This window comes from Coregonus lavaretus (genome assembly GCF_964263955.1).
Source record: "Coregonus lavaretus genome assembly, chromosome: 4".
Classification (NCBI taxonomy): Eukaryota; Metazoa; Chordata; class Actinopteri; order Salmoniformes; family Salmonidae; genus Coregonus; species Coregonus lavaretus.
In genome coordinates this window covers 39,629,264-39,650,204 of record NC_139991.1, presented here as the reverse complement: position 1 = coordinate 39,650,204, position 20,941 = coordinate 39,629,264, and the positions used below count along the sequence as shown (strand labels likewise).

General features: G+C 42.5%; 1 protein-coding gene across 1 annotated transcript in view; it reads right to left on the bottom strand.

Annotated features, from left to right (window-relative positions):
* Positions 1-5,614: 5,614 nt before the first annotated feature.
* Positions 5,615-20,941, bottom strand: part of LOC311127311 (rabphilin-3A-like) — a gene marked incomplete at both ends in the record, with an annotated part of 31,563 nt that continues 16,236 nt past the window's right edge. Inside the window, 4 exons of the mRNA XM_084159121.1 lie at positions 5,615-5,751; positions 5,931-6,027; positions 6,162-6,243; positions 7,232-7,380. Coding sequence (XP_084015247.1) covers positions 5,615-5,751; positions 5,931-6,027; positions 6,162-6,243; positions 7,232-7,380 — 465 coding nt within the window. The remainder of the gene's footprint in view (positions 5,752-5,930; positions 6,028-6,161; positions 6,244-7,231; positions 7,381-20,941) is intronic.

Here is a 20,941-nt window from a genome sequence, read left to right as displayed (position 1 = left end):
TACTTTCATTAATATTGACAATTAAATGCACTGTTATTGGTGATGAGATAAAAAATTTTTTTTACAAACACCTGTGTTTTATCAACATTATTCACATAGGTAACCTGAAGTTGCATTATAATTAGGGTACTAGGGGGTAAATAGCAAAATTATCCATGGTATGACCTTTTTAAAACAATTCCATATACAGTGAGGGAAAAAAGTATTTGATCCCCTGCTGATTTTGTACGTTTGCCCACTGACAAAGAAATGATCAGTCTATAATTTTAATGGTAGGTTTATTTGAACAGTGAGAGACAGAATAACAACAACAAAATCCAGAAAAACGCATGTCAAAAATTGTATAAATTGATTTGCATTTTAATGAGGTAAATAAGTATTTGACCCCCTCTCAATCAGAAAGATTTCTGGCTCCCAGGTGTCTTTTATATAGATAACGAGCTGAGATTAGGAGCACACTCTTAAAGGGAGTTCTCCTAATCTCAGCTTGTTACCTGTATAAAAGACACCTGTCCACAGAAGCAATCAATCAATCAGATTCCAAACTCTCCACCATGGCCAAGACCAAAGAGCTCTCCAAGGATGTCAGGGACAAGATTGTAGACCTACACAAGGCTGGAATGGGCTACAAGACCGTCGCCAAGCAGCTTGGTGAGAAGGTGACAACAGTTGGTTCGATTATTCGCAAATGGAAGAAACACAAAATAACTGTCAATCTCCCTCGGCCTGGGGCTCCATGCAAGATCTCACCTCATGGAGTTGCAATGATCATGAGAACGGTGAGGAATCAGCCCAGAACTACACGGGAGGATCTTGTCAATGATCTCTAGGCAGCTGGGACCATAGTCACCAAGAAAACAATTGGTAACACACTACGCTGTGAAGGACTGAAATCCTGCAGCACCCGCAAGGTCCCCCTGCTCAAGAAAGCATATATACAGGGCCGTCTGAAGTTTGCCAATGAACATCTGAATGATTCAGAGGAGAACTGGGTGAAAGTGTTGTGGTCAGATGAGACCAAAATCGAGCTCTTTGGCATCAACTCAACTCGCCGTGTTTGGAGGAGGAGGAATGCTGCCTATGACCCCAAGAACACCATCCCCACCGTTAAACATGGAGGTGGAAACATTATGCTTTGGGGGTGTTTTTCTGCTAAGGGGACAGGACAACTTCACTGCATCAAAGGGACGATGGACGGGGCCATGTACCATCAAATCATGGGTGAGAACCTCCTTCCCTCAGCCAGGGCATTGAAAATGGGTAGTGGATGGGTATTCCAGCATGACAATGACCCAAAACACACGGCCAAGGCAACAAAGGAGTGGCTCAAGAAGAAGCACATTAAGGTCGTGGAGTGGCCTAGCCAGTCTCCAGACCTTAATCCCATAGAAAATCTGTGGAGGGAGCTGAAGGTTCGAGTTGCCAAACGTCAGCCTCGAAACCTTAATGACTTGGAGAAGATCTGCAAAGAGAAGTGGAACAAAATCCCTTCTGAGATGTGTGCAAACCTGGTGGCCAACTACAAGAAACGTCTGACCTCTGTGATTGCCAACAAGGGTTTTGCCACCAAGTACTAAGTCATGTTTTGCAGAGGGGTCAAATACTTATTTCCCTCATTAAAATGCAAATCAATTTATAACATTTTTGACATGCCTTTTTCTGGATTTTTGTTGTTGTTATTCTGTCTCTCACTGTTCAAATAAACCTACCATTAAAATTATAGACTGATCATGTCTTTGTCAGTGGGCAAACGTACAAAATCAGCAGGGGATCAAATACTTTTTTCCCTCACTGTATCTTGTCACCATGTCATTTGATTTAGGTTAAACGTTGGGTAAAAAACAACATGAAATGCCCTTAAGTTGATGACTTTTTGCAAATCCAATCAGTTTTCAACGTTTATTCAACGTCATCACATTTATTTGTTTGTTTGAAATTAAGTGGAAAAAACATTGATTCAACCAGTTTTTGCCCAGTGGGTCTGGACCCTAGCCAAAAGATGAAAGATAAGCTTTTTAATGTTTCATATCTGATAAGTAGCCTACTGATATTAGCCCATGCAAACGCATTGAATAACAGATTCATTACATGGAACAACAGATAGTCCTCCCCAAAAAATTATGAACATGGTTTTTATAGAACCTTAAAAAATAGTTATAAATATCACCAAAATGGATCAGCTACCGTTGCAAGACAAATAACCCTTATTTGACACTGTATAAATTATAGAACCATTTGTTTTTAGTGTGTAGAAGAATTGGTGCTATATATGGAACCAAAAAGGTTCCATATAAAAGGTTCTATGGATCTCTTCATATACGGTGCATTCGGAAAGTATTCAGACCCCTTCCCTTTTTCCACATTGTTATGTTACAGCCTTATTCTAAAATGGATTAAATAAATAAAAATCCTCATCAATCTACACACAATACCCCATAATAACAAAGCGAAAACATCCTTGAGATGTTTCTACAACTTGATTGGAGTCCACCTGTGGTAAATTCAATTGATTGGACATGATTTGGAAAGGCACACACCTGTCTATATAAGGTCCCACAGGTGACAGTGCATGTCAGAGCAAAAGCCAATCCATGAGGTCATAGGAATTGTCCGTAGAGCTCCGAGACAGGATTGTGTTGAGGCACAGATATGGGAAGGGTACCAAAAAATGTCTGCAGCACTCCACCAATCAGGCCTTTATGGTAGAGTGGCCAGACAGAATCCACTCCTCAATAAAAGGCACATGAAAGCCCACTTGGAGTTTTCCAAAAGGCACCTAAAGGACTCTCAGACCATGAGAAACAAGATTATCTGGTCTGATGAAACCAAGATTGAACTCTTTGGCCTAAATGCCAAGCGTCACGTCTGGAGGAAACCTGGCGCCATCCCTACGGTGAAGCATGGTGGTGGCAGCATCAAGCTGTGGGGATGCTTTTCAGTGGCAGGGACTGTGAGACTAGTAAGGTTCGAGGGAAAGATGAACAGAGCAAAGTACAGAGATATCCTTGATGAAAACACTGCCCCAGAGTGCTCAGGACCTCAGACTGGGGCGAAGATTCACCTTCCAACAGGGCAATGACCCTAAGCACATAGCCAAGACAACGCAGGAGTGGCTTCGGGACAAGTCTCTGAATGTCCTTGTGGCCCAGCCAGAGTCCGGACTTGAACCCGATCGAACATCTCTGGAGACCTGAAAATAGCTGTGCAGCGACGCTCCCCATCCAACCTGAAAGAGCTTAAAAGGATCTGCAGAGAAGAATGGGAGAAACTCCCCAAATACAGGTGTGCCAAGCTTGTAGCGTCATACCTAAGAAGACTCGAGGCTGTAATCGCTGCCTAAGGTGCTTCAACAAAGTACTGAGTAAAGGGTCTGAATACTTATTGTAAATGTGATATTTCCGTTTTTTATTTTAAATACATTTTGAAAAAAATGTTTTGTTTTGTCATTATGGGGTATTGTGTGTAGATTGATGAGGGGGAAAACAATTCAATCATTCATGTTAGAATAAGGCTGTAACGTTATAAAATGCGAAAAAAGTCAAGGGGTCTGAATACTTTCCGAATTCACTGTATGGCCCACAAAAAGGTTCTACTGTATAGAGAACACTAAGCAACCTTTTTTTGCAGTGGATGATGGTATCGCCTATACCGCAAGGTGCACAGTGGAGTTCAAGTCTAAAGCGACAGATGTCTGATCCTTCAGGGGCCAACAGGGCCGTGAACTTTCACCCACTTGGAGAAGAAGAAGAGAAGAGATTCAATACTATGTCTAGCAAGAGAGCCAAAGTCCATCCCCACTGCTTGTCTACTCGGACCCCTAGTTCACAAACCTCACCTGATTCATAACCTCACCTGATTCACAACCTCACCTGATTCACAACCTCACCTGATTCATAACCTCACCTGATTCACAACTTCACCTGATTCACAACTTCACCTGATTCACAACCTCACCTGATTCATAACCTCACCTGATTCATAACCTCACCTGATTCATAACTTCACCTGATTCATAACTTCACCTGATTCACAACTTCACCTGATTCACAACTTCACCTGATTCACACAAAGAGCCTTCCATGTCACATATGCTGCTATACAATGAAGGAATTTCACAGAATGTTTATGCATTAACCATTTTTATTCTCTCTCAATATTATGATAACAGTGGCAGAAGGCAAATACTGTACATAATGTGTATGTAATATAGCCACAAAACATTTGCACATTTATACTGTACTTGAAAATAAAATTGATATTCTAGTTAATTTCAACAGACCTTTACAGTATCATATTTTATTTTACTTTGCATTATTGTTTAACATACGCTATTAAATATAATTTCACATTTGAGAATATCTAGCAATCAAACCTACTACAGATCAATGTATACGTCATAGGATCAAGACAGGGCTCACGCTCAGCATGTATTTTGTGCGCATTTGTTATATGTCTGTCACAGTAAGATGCAGTGCAGTGCAATATACCCATGTCTACAGAATTATTTAGTATTTCATCAGGCTTGGAGTAATTTCTTTGTTCTACGAGAGAGCGGGAGAGAGAGAGAGAGAGAGAGAGAGAGAGAGAGAGAGAGAGAGAGAGAGAGAGAGAGAGAGAGAGAAAAGTGTGTGTGAGAGAGGAGAGAGAAAGAGAGAAATAGAGAGCAATATCTAAATCAGTGCATTCCAGGTTTCTATGATATCCCATGGTTCTTAGATGAGCTAATGCTTCAATAACATGACATGTTATCAACATAAACAGCTAATACTAATGATGTAAACATCTTTATACATAAATAACATCAATATATGTTCTGTAACATCCATCATATGCTCCTTTCAACAAACTGTTTGTACATACAGTACCACAACTGAAGATTATGCTTTGGCAGAGCAAACACTAGTACCCTGCAGTTACGGTATAGAAGTATAGAACACAGATTATGACCATGCCATAAGAGCACAGTATAGAAGTATAGAACACAGATTATGACCATGCCATAAGAGCACAGTATAGAAGTATAGAACACAGATTATGACCATGCCATAACACTGTACAGCACAATCCAGGGTGGTGGTCAGAGATGATGTCATCTACATAATGTTCTCTATATAATGTCTATGGTAAGAGAAGAGGAGGGAAATTCCTTGCGTTGAGACTGAGGTAGGGAAGGACAGTGTAGCAACACATTATTTAACAACAATCTCAAGGTATTTTTCAAATCATAATTTAGCACCCTATTTATTCAAATCTTGGTTTTAGGGATAAGTGAAAGAGGTTACTTTCCCCCAGAAGCAGTAGAGCATGCTTGAAGTACAGGATATATTGTGTTGCAGTTTATTTTTGTTTCACTGCAAACACTGTGTTGATGAGTACATGCATCCAATAAGCATTCTGTCAGCACAAGAAGAATGAAGTTGTAAAAATAGTGATGCCCTTAATTTGTTGCTAATTCAGGTTCACATTACTAAAAGTAGGAAGACCTAGAATGGAAGACAAAATAATATATTTGAGAGGAAGATAGAAACAGCCTGGGGTGGATGAACCTAGGGAAGAGGAGAAGGGAGCAAGAGGAGAAAGAGGGAGGAAGAAGAGGTAATGTCTTAGTCATGTCTTAGTCATCCGTGTCTTTAACGTTGTTGTCATTTAGGAGGACGTGCCAGCGCTCAATCTTCTTGTCTTTGTTCTTGAGACATTCGTACCAGTGCTTCAGACATTCCCCCTTGGCTGTGATGCCCAGCTGGCACCCTCCTGAAGGGGGAGATTTTTAAGTATTACTTTGGTCGGCTTTAAAAGTACACAATATAGTTTGCTAAACATTAAAAGTACATTCATTCTGCCATCGTAACTGAACTCCCCAATGAAATCGTTGGATTTCTCAACGGACCAATGAAAATGCTGAATGTGCCCATGTCGTAGTCCCAACTCACCAATGAAATCGTTGGATGTTCCCATGTCATAGTCCCAGACTGAGATGTCCAGGCTCTTCCTGGCCAGCTCACCATGTTTGATCTCATAGCTGAACTCCTGCAACACAACTTCAGCAATCACACTCCATGCTCAGTGCATAGACACAGACTGCCATTAGACTCTGTATTAATAAAACAATGGTCTGGAACCTGATATTGTGTTGTTATAGATATATATGAGGGGACACTAACCTCGTTGAACTCTGGGTTGAGTGTCTTCTTCTTGATCTGGGTCTTGTTCTTGGCTTTCTTCCCCATGTCTGGTTTCAGGAAGCTGCAGGTCACAATCACAGGAGAGAGAATCAATCCACAATCAATCAATCAACCAACCAATCAATCTACGCATCTGTCCATTCACCCGTCCATCCGTTCATCAAATGTTTAAGGCTGTAGGACAGGGTCATAGAAGAGGAAGGTGAACATCAGCAGTCATGTTCAGAGGTAGTTATATATACACAGACAGAGAGAAAGTGCCTGGTATGGCAACTGCAGAGTGCGTACAACCCAGTACATCACTGGGGTCAAGCTTCCTGCCATCCAGGACCTCTATACCAGGCAGTGTCAGAGGAAGGCCCTAAGAATTGTCAAAGACTCCAGCCACCCTAGTCATAGACTGTTCTCTCTGCTACCGCACAGCAAGCGGTACCGGAGTGCCAAGTCTAGGTCCAAGAGGCTTCTAAGCAGCTTCTACCCCCAAGCCAAGACTCCTGAACATCTAATAAAATGGCTACCCAGACTATTTGCATTGCCCCCCACCCCAACTCTGTTTATTATCTATGCATAGTCACTTTAATAACTCTACCTACATTTACATATTACCTCAATTACCTCGACTAACCAGTGCCCCCACACATTGACTCTGTTACTTTTATTTTGTATTATTTTATATTCAATTTTTTTGTGTGAATTTTTTTGGTATTCTTTCTTAAAACTGCATTGTTGGTTAAGGGCTTGTAAGTAAGCATTTCACTGTAAGGTCTACACCTGTTGTATTCAGCGCATGTGACAAATACAATTTGATATGACAGACAGACAGACAGACAGACAGACAGACAGACAGACAGACAGACAGACAGACAGACAGACAGACAGACAGACAGACAGACAGACAGACAGACAGACAGACAGACAGACAGACAGACAGACAGACAGACAGACAGATAGACAGATAGATAGATAGATAGATAGATAGATAGATAGATAGATAGATAGATAGATAGATAGATAGATAGATAATGTAGCTAGATTAGTAGAACACGTACATCTTGACGAAGGGGTCTGAGTATCCATTAGAGTCCATAGCTGCCAGGTGAGCACAGCGCACCACTCCCACTATCAGACGACCCTGCTGGGTACTGTAGGTTAGAGAGACCAGGATACGACCCCTTTCCTCTGCTTCATCCTCCTTTACCTGTAGGACACACACACGCAGGCAGGCACACAAATGTACACACACACAAGAAGATTTACAAGTAGATTTACATCCACTACGATAATAATTTTTCCATAGAGATTTACATATCAAAGATTTCGGAAAGTATTCAGACCCCGTGACTTTTTCCACATTTTGTTACGTTACAGCCTTATTTTTAAATGGATTTTTTTTTTTTTAACACTCATCGATTTACACACAATACCCCATAATGACAAAGCAAAAACAGGTTTAGACATTTTTGCAAATGTTTTAAAAATAAATAATGGAAATAATACATTTACATAAGTATTCAGACCCTTTACTCAGTACTTTGTTGAAGCACCTTTGGCAGTGATTACAGCCTCGAGTCTTCTTGGGTATGACGCTACAAGCTTGGCACACCTATATTTGGGGAGTTTCTCCCATTCTTCTCTGCAGATCCTCTCAAGCTCTGTCAGATTGGATGGGGAGTGTCGCTGCACAGTTATTTTCAAGGTCTCTCCATAGATATTCGATCGGGTTCAAGTCCAGGCTCTGGCTGGGCCACTCAAGGACATTCAGAGACTTGTCCCGAAGCCACTCCTGCGTTGTCTTGGCTGTGTGCTTAGGGTCGTTGTCCTGTAGGAAGGTGAACCTTCGCCCAAGTCTTGGTCCTGAGCGCTCTGGAGCAGGATTTCATCAAGGATCTCTCTGTACTTTGCTCCATTCATCTTTGCCTCAATCCTGATTCGTCTCCCAGTCCCTGCTGCTGAAAAACATCCCAGCAGGATGCTGCCACCACCATGCTTCACCTTAGGGATAGTGCCAGGTGTCCTCCAGACGTGCTGCTTTGCATTCAGGCCAAAGAGTTCAATCTTGGTTTCATCAGACCAGAGAATCTTGTTTATGTGCATTTTGGCAAACTCCATGCAGGCTGTCATGTGCCTTTTACTGAGGAGTGGCTTCCGTCTGGCCACTCTACCATAAAGGCCTGATTGGTGGAGTGCTGCAGAGATGGTTGTCCTTTTGGAATGTTCTCCCATCTCCACAGAGGAACTCTGGAGCTCTGTCAGAGTGACCATCGGGTTCTTGGTCACCTCCCTGACCAAGTCCCTTCTCCCCCGATTGCTCAGTTTGGCAACGTGGCCAGCTCTAGGAAGAGTCTTGATAGTTCCAAACTTCTTCCATTTAAGAATAATGGAGGCCACTGTGTTCTTGGGGACCTTCAATGCTGCAGAATTGTTTTGGTACCCTTCCCAAGATCTGTACCTCGACACAATTCCTACGACCTCATGGCTTGGTTTTTGCTCTGACATGCACTGTCAACTGGGGGACCTTACATAGACAGGTGTGTGTCTATCCAAATCATGTCCAATCAATTGAATTTACCACAGGTGGACTCCAATCAAGTTGTAGAAACATCTCAAGGATTATCAATGGAAACAGGATGCACCTGAGCTCAATTTCGAATCTCATAGCAAAGGGTCTGAATACTTATGTAAATAAGGTATTTCTGTTTTAAATTTTTAAAAATTAGCAAAATAATAATAATAATGTATTCCATTTTAGAATAAGGCTGTAACGTAACAAAATGTGGGAAAAGTCAAGGGGTCTGAATACTTTCCGAATGCACTGTATGTATATAATCTCTCCACTACTGGTCATGTACTGTATGTTTAATCCATGTTAGAGTACATGATAATATCATGGCTTACACATACAGTGCCATCAGAAAGTACTCACACCCCTTGACTTTTTCCACATTTTGTTGTGTTACAACCTGATTTCAAAATGGATTAAATTGAGATTTTATGTCACTGGCCTACACACAATATCCTGTCAAAGTTTTTACAAATTAATTACAAATGAAAAGCTTAAATGTCTTCAGTCAATAAGTATTCAACCCCTTTGTTATGGCAAGCCTAAATAAGTTCAGGAGTGAAAATATGCTTAAGAAGTCACGTTGCATGAAGTTCCTAAATGTAGTCCCGTGTAGCTCAGTTGGTAGAGCATGGCGTTTGCAACGCCAGGGTTGTGGGTTCGTTTCCCACGGGGGCCAATATGAAAATGTATGCACTCACTAACTGTAAGTCGCTCTGGATAAGAGCGTCTGCTAAATGACTAAAATGTAAATTAGTGTAATAATAGTGTTTAACATCATTTTTGAATGACTACCTCATCTCTGTACCCCACACATACAATCTGTAAGGTCCCTCAGGGAGGTTTTCCAATGCCTTGCATAGAAGTGCACCTATTGGTAGATGGGTAAAAACAAAGAAAAGCAGACATCAAATATGCCTTTGAGCATGGTGAAGTTATTAATTACACTTTGGATGGTGTACCAATACACCCAGTCACTACAAAGATACAGGCGTCCTTCCTAACTCAGTTGCCGGAGAGGAAGGAAACCGCTCAGGGATTTCACAATGAGGCCAATGGTGACTTTAAAACCAGTAGAGGCTCCTCAGAGGAGGAAGGGGAGGACCATCCTGCTCAGTGAATTTCATAAAAATAGTGACACAAAAAGTCATCATTTTTAGATCAAACTATACTAAATATATTAATGTCACCAAATAATTGATTAAAACACACTGTTTTGCAATGAAGGTCTACAGTAGCCTCAACAGCACTCTGTAGGGTAGCACCATGGTATAGCTGGAGGACAGCTACACTATATGACCAAAAGTATGTGGGCACCTGCTCGTCGAACATCTCATTCCAAAACCATGGGCATTAATACGGAGTTGGTCCCCCCTTTGCTGCTATAACAGCCTCCACTCTTCTGGGAAGGCTTTCCACTAGATGTTGGAACATTACTGCGGGGACTTACTCGGCGGTCCCGTTCTGTGAGCTTGTGTGGCCTACCACTTTGCGGCTGAGCCGTTGTTGCTCCTTACAGTTGACCGTGGCAGCACTAGCAGGGCAGAAATTTGACGAACTGAGTTGTTGGAAAGTTGGCATCCTATGACAGTGCCACGTTGATAGTCACTGAGCTCTTCAGTAAGGCCATTCTACTGACAATGTTTGTCTATGGAGATTGCATGGCTGTGTACTCGATTTTATACACCTGTCAGCAATGGGTGTGGCTGAAATAGCTGAATACACTAATTTGAAGGGGTGTATATATAGTGTACTTTCCGTCCTCCTCTGGGTACATTGACTTCAATACGAACCTAGGAGGCTCATGGTTCCCCTTTCATAGACTTACACAGTTATTATGACAACTTCCGGAGGATGTCCTCCAACATATCAGAGCTCTTACAGCATGAACTGGCATGTTGTCCACCCAATCAAGGGATCACAGAATGAATCTAGTACTGAAAGCATAAGCTACAACTAGCTAGCACTGCAGGGCATAAAATCTGGTGAGTAGTTGACTCAAAGCTAGAGAAAGCCAATAGTTGAACAGTTTTGAACAAATGTATTTATTTAAAAATGAAGGAGAAGCAAGAGAGAGAGAGAGAGCTAGCTATATATATATATATATATATATATATATATATATATATATATATATATAGTTGTCTTTTTTTCCACTTTCACTTTCACTTAGCTAGCAAATGCAGCTAGCGAGTTTAACCTAATCAAGCACCCAGCTCAAACAGAGAGGGCTGCTATGTTAGCTAGCTGGCTATCCAACACTGGAACTCTTCGAAGTCAAGGTAAGCTTTTGGTTTATACATTTTTTGCCACCGGGGCCCAGCGGTGTAACTGCTAAACTGCTTGCTCTACTAACGCGTTAGTTCTAGTAGCTATGTTAACTATGACGTTAGATAATATTGTGACAATGATGTAGGTAGGCTGTGTGTAGCAGTTAGCAGTTATGATATGAAGGTTTGGCTTGGAAACGTTTTTTCACCTGGTCACAGACAGCTGATGTGTTGTGCACTGTAGTCCACAAGCGAAGGGAAAAGGTGAGAGGAGGAGAGCACGTAGATGCAAGAAGGAATTATACAACAAGCAAAATGATCATGCTGTTTGTATGTGGCTGCTATCAAAGTGAACTGTGTTTGTGTGTGATCAGGGGTGTATTCATTCTGCCGATTCTGTTGAAAAACGTTTGTAGTATCTGAACAGTTTATAATTTTGGCTGACGTTTGCAAATGGTGTGTTAGATGAACTTTACTTTGCCTTGCTGAAACATCTGGAAAGCATTACTATAGGGGCCCCCTGAAACAGAGGAGACTTGGATATGTGGAAGCCAGGGATTGGTCTATTCAAAACACCCATATTATGTTACATAGGATAAATACCATGTTTGAACAAAGGACTGGGAGAATAATCATTTTTAGATTGGGTTAGTTGTTCTCCGGATTTCTGCAGAAATATGTAAATTGACGCTGGAACCTTTGATATAATTGTTAGATTAATTTGTATTTTAAGAATAATGACTAAAGGATTTCACCCCAAATACCGTATAAATGTGTAAACTGTGTTAGAATTATCAACCCACTAACAGATGGGGGCGGGACTAAACATTCCAGGGTGAAGGAGAAAGGTGGAAACTGTTTAAGAAAGCCTCCTAAAGGTGGGCGGAGCAAAGTGCCTTTGTGTGTCAAGAGGTATAAAACAGGAGTGTATGGGTTTTGGCGCCAGAGCTCCTATGAATAGAAATACAGATCATTCTTGCTGGTTGTGGACCTTGAATCATTTATGATTAAAACCAGAGCCTTACAACCTCTGGTAATGATTCAAGCTTAGGTTGAATTAGAGATAGACATTCTCTTAACAATAATAAACCTTTATAATCAGGTACAGTGTCAGCGGATTTCTTGTCTACACAGCATATCAGCATCGTTGTCTCGACAACACATTAATTGGCGACGAGGATTTGGGACGAGTTGCGTCTTTTCTCAGCGTTTCATTCATGGGCTACGAGCTGACTCCCGCTAAAGAGGCTGACAGATAAGGTGAGCTTTCTCACAACTTTGGGCGCTGGTCAGTTCGTGTGGCTGTGTGTGTGCGTTGAGGGGATGTACCGTTAAAGAACTTGTGTGTGCGCCTTGCTGTTATTTGCTGTGGGATGACAATCCGTTCTAAATTTCTAAATTTGTTTGCGTTGAAAACAACGCAAACATTTTTTTTTTTTTTTTTTTACATTTTAGTCATTTTAGCAGACGCTCTTATCCAGAGCGACTTACAGTTAGTGAATACTGGGAATCGAACCCACAACCCTGGCGTTGCAAACACCATGCTCTATCAACTGAGCTACATCCCTGCCGGCCATTCCCTCCCCTACCCTGGACGACGCTGGGCCAATTGTGCGCCGCCCATGAGTCTCCCGGTCGCGGCCGACGGCGACAGAGCCTGGATTCGAACCAGGATCTCTAGTGGCACAGTTAGCACTGCGATGCAGTGCCTTAGACCACTGCGCCACTCAGGAGTATCTATAGGAATTGATAACACTGGGCACAGGGATATTTGGCTTGAATAAAATTAAAAGAGTGTCCAGGAATAGAATGAAGGAATAAGAAAAGGAAATAAGGAAAAAAGTATACTGTTAGGACGTCGCTGATCTACGGAAGCCCTCAAATAAGGCGATCATTAAGATGGGCCGCAAATCCTAGGAAAGTCACTAGGTTGACTTTCGGGTCAGTTCTGGGAACTGTGTGATTGTAGAATACACATACAATTGCATGTTACCTCTCGGAATATAGTTGACGAGGTATATGTCTGATGTAGCCTCTCGTTGAATATCTGCAACTCAAGGTAGCAGAAATTTAGGAAGGAATATAATGGAAAAAAGGAGCGACGTAAGCATGCTTTAGAGTATTGTATGAACGGATGCATTCTTGTTTGATTATGTGTGTGTGTGTGAGACAAAGAGAGCCTATGCGTGTGTGTACATGGGGAGGTCTCTGCTGTGTTCCAGCTGTGTGTCGACTCATGCTATGATAAGATTTTATGTTAGAGATATATACATATATATGTTTTGGTTGAGAACAGGGGTTTTAGTTTTTTGTAAGGAAATATGTTAATTACGGTTAAAACCTTATAAGTCTCCATTTGAGAGAACGTTTCCAGAATTGTTCAAAATATATGAGCCCCCCGGGAGAACGTTACGGTTAAAACCTTATGAGTCTCCATTTGAGAGAACGTTTCCAGAATTGTTAAAAAACTATGAGCACCCCGGGAGGACGTTATGATTGTATAGAGATGATTTGTAATGGATAAGAAAATAACTATAAATCTGCAGATTAGAATAAGTGAAGATAAGAAACTTCTAAGTAGGATTTGTGTTCTATGTTTTGTGTTGGTTTGTGTGTTTTGTTCAGTGTTCCTGTTTGTCTGTGTTAGAAAGAACGGAGGGACAGCTGGTCTGTCTACTGTTTGACTTAGAGAAAAGTTGCTTGCGGGAGCTCCTCTCACCATGAAATCGCACTGGTGAATGAGCTGCGCATGTGTGGGATTTTAGGAATTTAGAGTTGCGTGGAGTGAGTGTGCCACTCCCCTGCCTGCTCTGAGCTGCTGGGAGACGCAGACTTAGAGTTGAAAAAGGAGGGGGACTTTGAATACACACAAGTAAAGTATTCTGTTTGTTAAGTGGCTGTTGCTTAATTATGAAACTATTTGATTGAGATCCATTGAATTTATAAATAAGAGTTATGTTGACGGATAAAAATAAATAAATAAATAAATAAAAATATTATTGCGCTATTTATAATATTCCTGAGTTAAGCTGTTTGCTTATTTCTTAGCGCGAATGTGAACATAGGTATGTCTAAAAGGGTATTGTATGGTTGAAATAACCCAGTGAGTGCATAAAAGACTAAATTCTTGTCTGTTTCTTTTGTTCTTCTGTGATGTGAGAAACGAGAAGGAGGAGACAGAGAGAGAGGAGGTGCTGACCAGTGCGTCACGCGACAGCGTGTGCTGCCCCGGATCCAGTCCAATTAAGGCCAGTACTGTTCTATCCACAAACTTACTTTCCCTTACAGAATATAATAGATACATTGTGTATGCATAGAATATTTCATGTTGTGACCATTTAGCAGGGACTTGGCAACAGACTGATCAATTGATGTAATTGAGAATTGCACATTAGGTTTTTTTTGTGCATGAGTTGTTTTGATTAGAGTTGTGTTGGAAATCCAGCACTGAGATTATTCTGTAAAATTAAGGTGATTGGGTGCTTATTAAGCAATTGGTTTGTGGGTGCTGTGGTGTTGCTGGATTACAGGTCTTTCTTTTTTGATTGCTCTGAAGTTGACTAGTTTCCTTTACTTTTCCTGATCGGATGTGGTAAGATTGCCACTAATCAATAACTTGGTAGAATAAAAAAATAATAAAAAAATATATATATATGTATATATATATAATAATTTATAATAATTAATTAAAATAATAATAATAATTAAGAAATTAATAATTATAAAAAATAAAAAATAATGGGGAGGGAATGATAAGCTACATAACTTAAAGTTTTTTGGGTTTACTAATTAATTGGTTTAAAATAATAATAATAATAATAAAATAATTCACAATAAAGGAATATAAAAGAGTTGTTACAATGGGGAAAAAGGACATCAAAACTATGAAAGTAATTACTCCTGTTGATGTAGTACAAAATAGTAATCCTCTAGTTAATGGTATTGCAAGGTTATCTGGAAAATGGAATAAATGTTGGCCTGACATTGAACAACCATGGCCAGTGGAAGGGACTCTTAACCCAGACGTCATCAAGATAATGCAAGTGTTTGTGTCGACGTACAGTGGGGTAAAAAAGTATTTAGTCAGCCACCAATTGTGCAAGTTCTCCCACTTAAAAAGATGAGAGAGGCCTGTAGGATTTTGTATTAATTTATTTGCAAATTATGGTGGAAAATAAGTATTTGGTCAATAACAAAAGTTTCTCAATACTTTGTTATATAACCTTTGTTGGCAATGACACAGGTCAAACGTTTTCTGTAAGTCTTCACAAGGTTTTCACACACCTGGTATTTTGGCCCATTCCTCCATGCAGATCTCCTCTAGAGCAGTGATGTTTTGGGGCTGTCGCTGGGCAACACGGACTTTCAACTCCCTCCAAAGATTTTCTATGGGGTTGAGATCTGGAGACTGGCTAGGCCACTCCAGGACCTTGAAATGCTTCTTACGAAGCCACTCCTTCGTTGCCCGGGCGGTGTGTTAGGGATCATTGTCATGCTGAAAGACCCAGCCACGTTTCATCTTCAATGCCCTTGCTGATGGAAGGAGGTTTTCACTCAAAATCTCACGATACATGGCCCCATTCATTCTTTCGTTTATACGGATCAGTCGTCCTGGTCCCTTTGCAGAAAAACAGCCCCAAAGCATGATGTTTCCACCCCCATGCTTCACAGTAGGTATGGTGTTCTTTGGATGCAACTCAGCATTCTTTGTCCTCCAAACACGACGAGTTGAGTTTTTACCAAAAAGTTATATTTTGGTTTCATCTGACCATATGACATTCTCCCAATCCTCTTCTGGATCATCCAAATGCACTCTAGCAAACTTCAGACGGGCCTGGACATGCACTGGCTTAAGCAGGGGGACACGTCTGGCACTGCAGGATTTGAGTCCCTGGCGGCGTAGTGTGTTACTGATGGTAGGCTTTGTTACTTTGGTCCCAGCTCTCTGCAGGTCATACACTAGGTGTGGTTCTGGGATTTTTGCTCACCGTTCTTGTGATCATTTTGACCCCACGGGGTGAGATCTTGCGTGGAGCCCCAGATCGAGGGAGATTATCAGTGGTCTTGTATGTCTTCCATTTCCTAATAATTGCTCCCACAGTTGATTTCTTCAAACCAAGCTGCTTACTTATTGCAGATTCAGTCTTCCCAGCCTGGTGCAGGTCTACAATTTTGTTTCTGGTGTCCTTTGACAGCTCTTTGGTCTTGGCCATAGTGGAGTTTGGAGTGTGACTGTTTGAGGTTGTGGACAGGTGTCTTTTATACTGATAACAAGTTCAAACAGGTGCCATTAATACAGGTAACGAGTGGAGGACAGAGGAGCCTCTTAAAGAAGAAGCTACAGGTCTGTGAGAGCCAGAAATCTTGCTTGTTTGTAGGTGACCAAATACTTATTTTCCACCATAATTTGCAAATAAATTCATAAAAAATCCTACAATGTGATTTTCTGGAATTTTTCTCCTCAATTTGTCTGTCATAGTTGACGTGTACCTATGATGAAAATTACAGGCCTCTCTCATCTTTTTAAGTGGGAGAACTTGCACAATTGGTGGCTGACTAAATACTTTTTTTCCCCACTGTATGTTACATAGGATAAATACCATGTTTGAACAAAGGACTGGGAGAATAATCATTTTTAGATTGGGTTAGTTGTTCTCCGGATTTCTGCAGAAATCTGTAAATTGACGCTGGAACCTTTGATATAATAAACCTTTATAATCAGGTACAGTGTCAGCAGATTTCTTGTCTACACAGCATATCAGCATCGTTGTCTCGACACCACACGTTCCTTAAACGGAAGCAAAGGGAACGAAACAGGGATAAACATACCTGAATTTGTCCAATAGAAACTCACGTTTGCAACTTTTGGACTAATTATTACACCCTAGATCAGCTAGATGCAGGCAAGTGTGTGCAAGGCGGTATTGAATGTGTCACTGTCTGTCACCTTGACTACTCAAACATTTTTCTCGACCTGTGCACCTACGTTGTAAACTTTCATTCATAGGCTAGGTTGTAGCAACCTCATGATGGGTATAGGGAAAATGTGAGTATCATGTAGTAGCCTAAATCTATCGAAGTTACATTGAGCTGGGTGAATGGAATATGAATGACAGTCATCCAATATGCTGTAATAGAAATAAGACCATGCTCATTTAAAAATAAATTGTCCTCCCTCATCTTAAACGTCACCAACCGCCAGTGGTGTAAAGTACTTAAGTAAAAATACTTTAAAGTAGTACTTAAGTAGTTTTTTGGGGTATCTGTACTTTATCTTACTATTTATATATATTTGCCTACTTTTACTTCACTACATTCCTATTGAAAAGAATGTACTTTTTATCCATACATTTTCCCTGACACCCAAAAGTATTAGTTACATTTTGACAGGAAAATGGTCAAATTCACACACTTATCAAGAGAACATCCCTTGTCATCCCTACTGCCTCTGATCTGGCGGACTGACTAAACACAAATGCTTCATTTGTAAATTTTGTCTGAGTGTTGGAGTGTGGCCCTGCTATCGGTCAATAAAAAAAACTAGAAAATTGTGCAGTCTGGTTTGCTTAATATAATTTGAAATGATTTATACTTTTACAAATTACATTTACAGTTTAGTCATTTAGCAGATGCTCTTATCCAGAGCGACTTACAGTTAGTGAGTGCATACATTTTACTTTTACTTTTGATACTTAAATACATTTTAGCAATTCCATTTACTTTTGATACTTAAGTATATTTAAAACCAAATACTTTTAGACTTTTACTCAAGTAGTATTTTACTGGGTGACTTTCACTTTTACTTGAGTCATTTTCTATTAAGGTATCTTTACTTTTACTCAAGTATGACAATTGAGTACTTTTCCCACCATTGTTTAAAACAGTTACAGAGTTTAATGGCTGTGATAGCAGAAAACTGAGGATGGATCAACAACATTGAAGTTACTCCACAATACTAACCTAAATAAGAGTGAAAAGAAGGAAGCCTGTACAGAATACAAATATTTGTAGTCGATCACCAAACATTTCTGTAAAAAACAACAACGATAAAGCCTTGCGTTCCAATTGTTTTCATTCGTTTCGCGCTGTTGGCGGTAGGTGCACGTGATTCAGCAGCCATAGCGCTGGGAAGGTAAAGTGTTCACATTTTGAACCGTTTCATGTGTCTGAAGTTAGAACTCCACATACCGGGCAGTCCCAGAGTGTAAATCAAGTGCACCTACAGGCCTACCGATGGCCAATCAGATAGCTCAGATCACGGTGTCTGCACAGTTCTATATCGTGGAGCTCCGCCCCATAGGGGAGCTCTGCTCCTATTGGTTTACCCACTGCCCTAAGGCAGCATAAGCCTGAGACAAAATTATGCACACACCTGCAGCCAATAGGAGTACAGGTGTCCCTATAAGAGGGGATGCCTCCCCTCAATCAGCCTCCCTTTATCTTCAGCGACTGGACTAGACTGAACAAGCCACGAAGAGACGAAAAGAAGACTCAGGACGAAGAAAACGGCGTCGATTTTCCAGATCATCTACGTCGTCCTTACAATGAGCACACCTGGAGATTTTCCACCCCCAAAAGCTCTTTTCAGAGCTCAATGCCAATGCTCCTCCATGGCGGCTGTAGACTCCCACGACATGTGTTTCGTGTGTTTGGGTTCTCAGCACGCCAAGGAGGGCATCAGCAATCCCCCTAATTGCGCCTCCTGCGCCCTCCTTTCTTTAAAGGAGAGGAACAGCGCTGGGCGTTTTTCAGGGAGGATATTCCTCTAGAGGACGTGCTGTCGGTGCTAGCCTCTGCTTCAGAGGCATCATCGGATTGCGCCGACTCAGGAGATGACAGAGATTATGGGGAGGAGGCGGATATTCCGATGGAACAATCCGACGCTCTGACCCATACGTTCAAGCCCCCCTTTCCCTTGGAGAGTGAGAGGGCTTGCAGTTCCCTAGGCGATGACGACACAGGCTCTGAGAGATCAGAAGCCTTGTCCTTCGCTGCAGCTTCTCTGAGGTCGGATTTTCCCGGACTCATTGAGAGGGCTGCCAGACGTTTGGAAATAGCGCTGCCCCCTATTCCCTCCGCACCGGAGGTGGATTTAATGGAGGGCGGCCCCTATTCCCGGCCAAGGAGAGCGGCAGAGCCACTGGCTCCAGCAATGCCTTCATTGGCTAAATAAATCAAGGGCTCATGGGAGGCACCTCTGGCGGCGCGTTCGCCGGCTAGATCGTACCTCCCATTCACCAGAGTGGAGGGAAGATACCAGGGCCTTACGAAGGGAATCCCCAGGTTAGAGAGCGCCATGGCTGCGTATCTCGTACCGGGTTCGAGTCCCTGGCCCTCTTCCAAGAAGGCCACCTTGCCGACACAGAAGGACCGTCTCACAGCGCAGCTGTTAGAGAAGTCCTTTACGTTGGGAGCCCAAGCTGTAGCAGCAGCTAATAACATTGCCCTCCTAGCGGCCGCTCTGTCCCATTTAACCACGGGTAAGACCGAGCTGGACACGGAGGAGGTGGAGGAGGCGTCCAGAATTTCTGGTGGCCGGAATACTACGGTTACATGTTTAACCAACGTATCGGCGCCCCCGTTTCTCTCAGAACGCGCTAATGTTTCCTCTCCCTTTCATGGGAGGCCCGCCTTGGGCTGTTCCACCACCTCAGTGCTGGGGAACAGCGGCTGCAAGGGCCGTCGAGGAATACAGGTCCTTCCTACTGAATGTACCACAGCTTCGCGCTCGCCCGCTTTCTCTGCATTGCTGGCAGTGGCGGCGAAGCTGTACCCTCTCACGCTGGCTAGACCAGACGTTGCAGAAGGGTTATGCCATCCAATTCCATCGGACCCCGCCCCCATTCAGGGGAGTGGTGGAGACGGTGATGAAAACGCCCGAAAAAGTGGCCGCTCTGGTTTCAGAGATTACGGAACTTTTGGCGAAGGAGGCGGTCACAGTAGTTCCCCAGGAGCATAGGAACAGAGGGCTATATTCGCCCTACTTCCTGGTGCCCAAAATGACGGTGGGAATGAGGCCGATATTGGATTTACGCATTCTCAACGAGAGCGTAACCAAACGGCCCTTCCGAATGCTCACGACAAAACGTCTACTGGAATGTCTCCAGAAAGGATAATTTTGTACAAGCATAGACCTAAAGGACGCGTACTTTCATGTGTCGGTGCAGCCGTGTCACAGAAAGTTTCTGCGATTCGCCTTTCAAGGGGTGGCGTACGAATACACGAGGATGCCATTCGGGTACGCCCTGGCACCTCGCACGTTTTCCAAGTGTGTAGAGGCGGCATTGGAACCGTTGTGTCGTCAGGGAATAAGGCTACTAGCCTACCTACACGACCTACTGGTTCTCGCCCCGTCAGCAAAGCTGGCGTTCACTCACACGACACAGACAGTGATTCATCTCACACGTCTGGGGTTCGCTGTGAATTGGAAAAAGAGCGCCCCCTGGCCCAGTCATCAGATTGTCTACCTGGGGTTACAGCTAGACACTGTAATGATGAGACCCTCGAAGTGTAGCCTTGTTGCTAGTCCTGAGAAAGTGTCGTCCGAATCACACGCTCTGTCGGTCATGTCACTCTTGGGTCTCATGTCGTCAGCCCATTCCGTGGTTCCGCTGGGACTCCTGCGCATGCGCAGGATGCAGCGATGGTTCGCCCAACTAAGACTAGACCCAGTGCGTCAACATCATCGGTTGGTGGTGGTTCCCCTCTCGCTCAGTGCAGATCTGAACTATTGGAGAGACCCGCGCGTTCTCACGCATGGAGTCCCGATAGGCAAAGTGTCCTCCTACATTCCAGTGTTTACAGATGCCTCTCTGACTGGATGGGGAGGAACATGTCAGACCCAAGCGATAGGAGTTGTGTGGCCTCTTTGGAGTCGCCACATCAACCTCTTGGAGTTGGGGAAACGGTTCGACTGGTTCTGACCCACT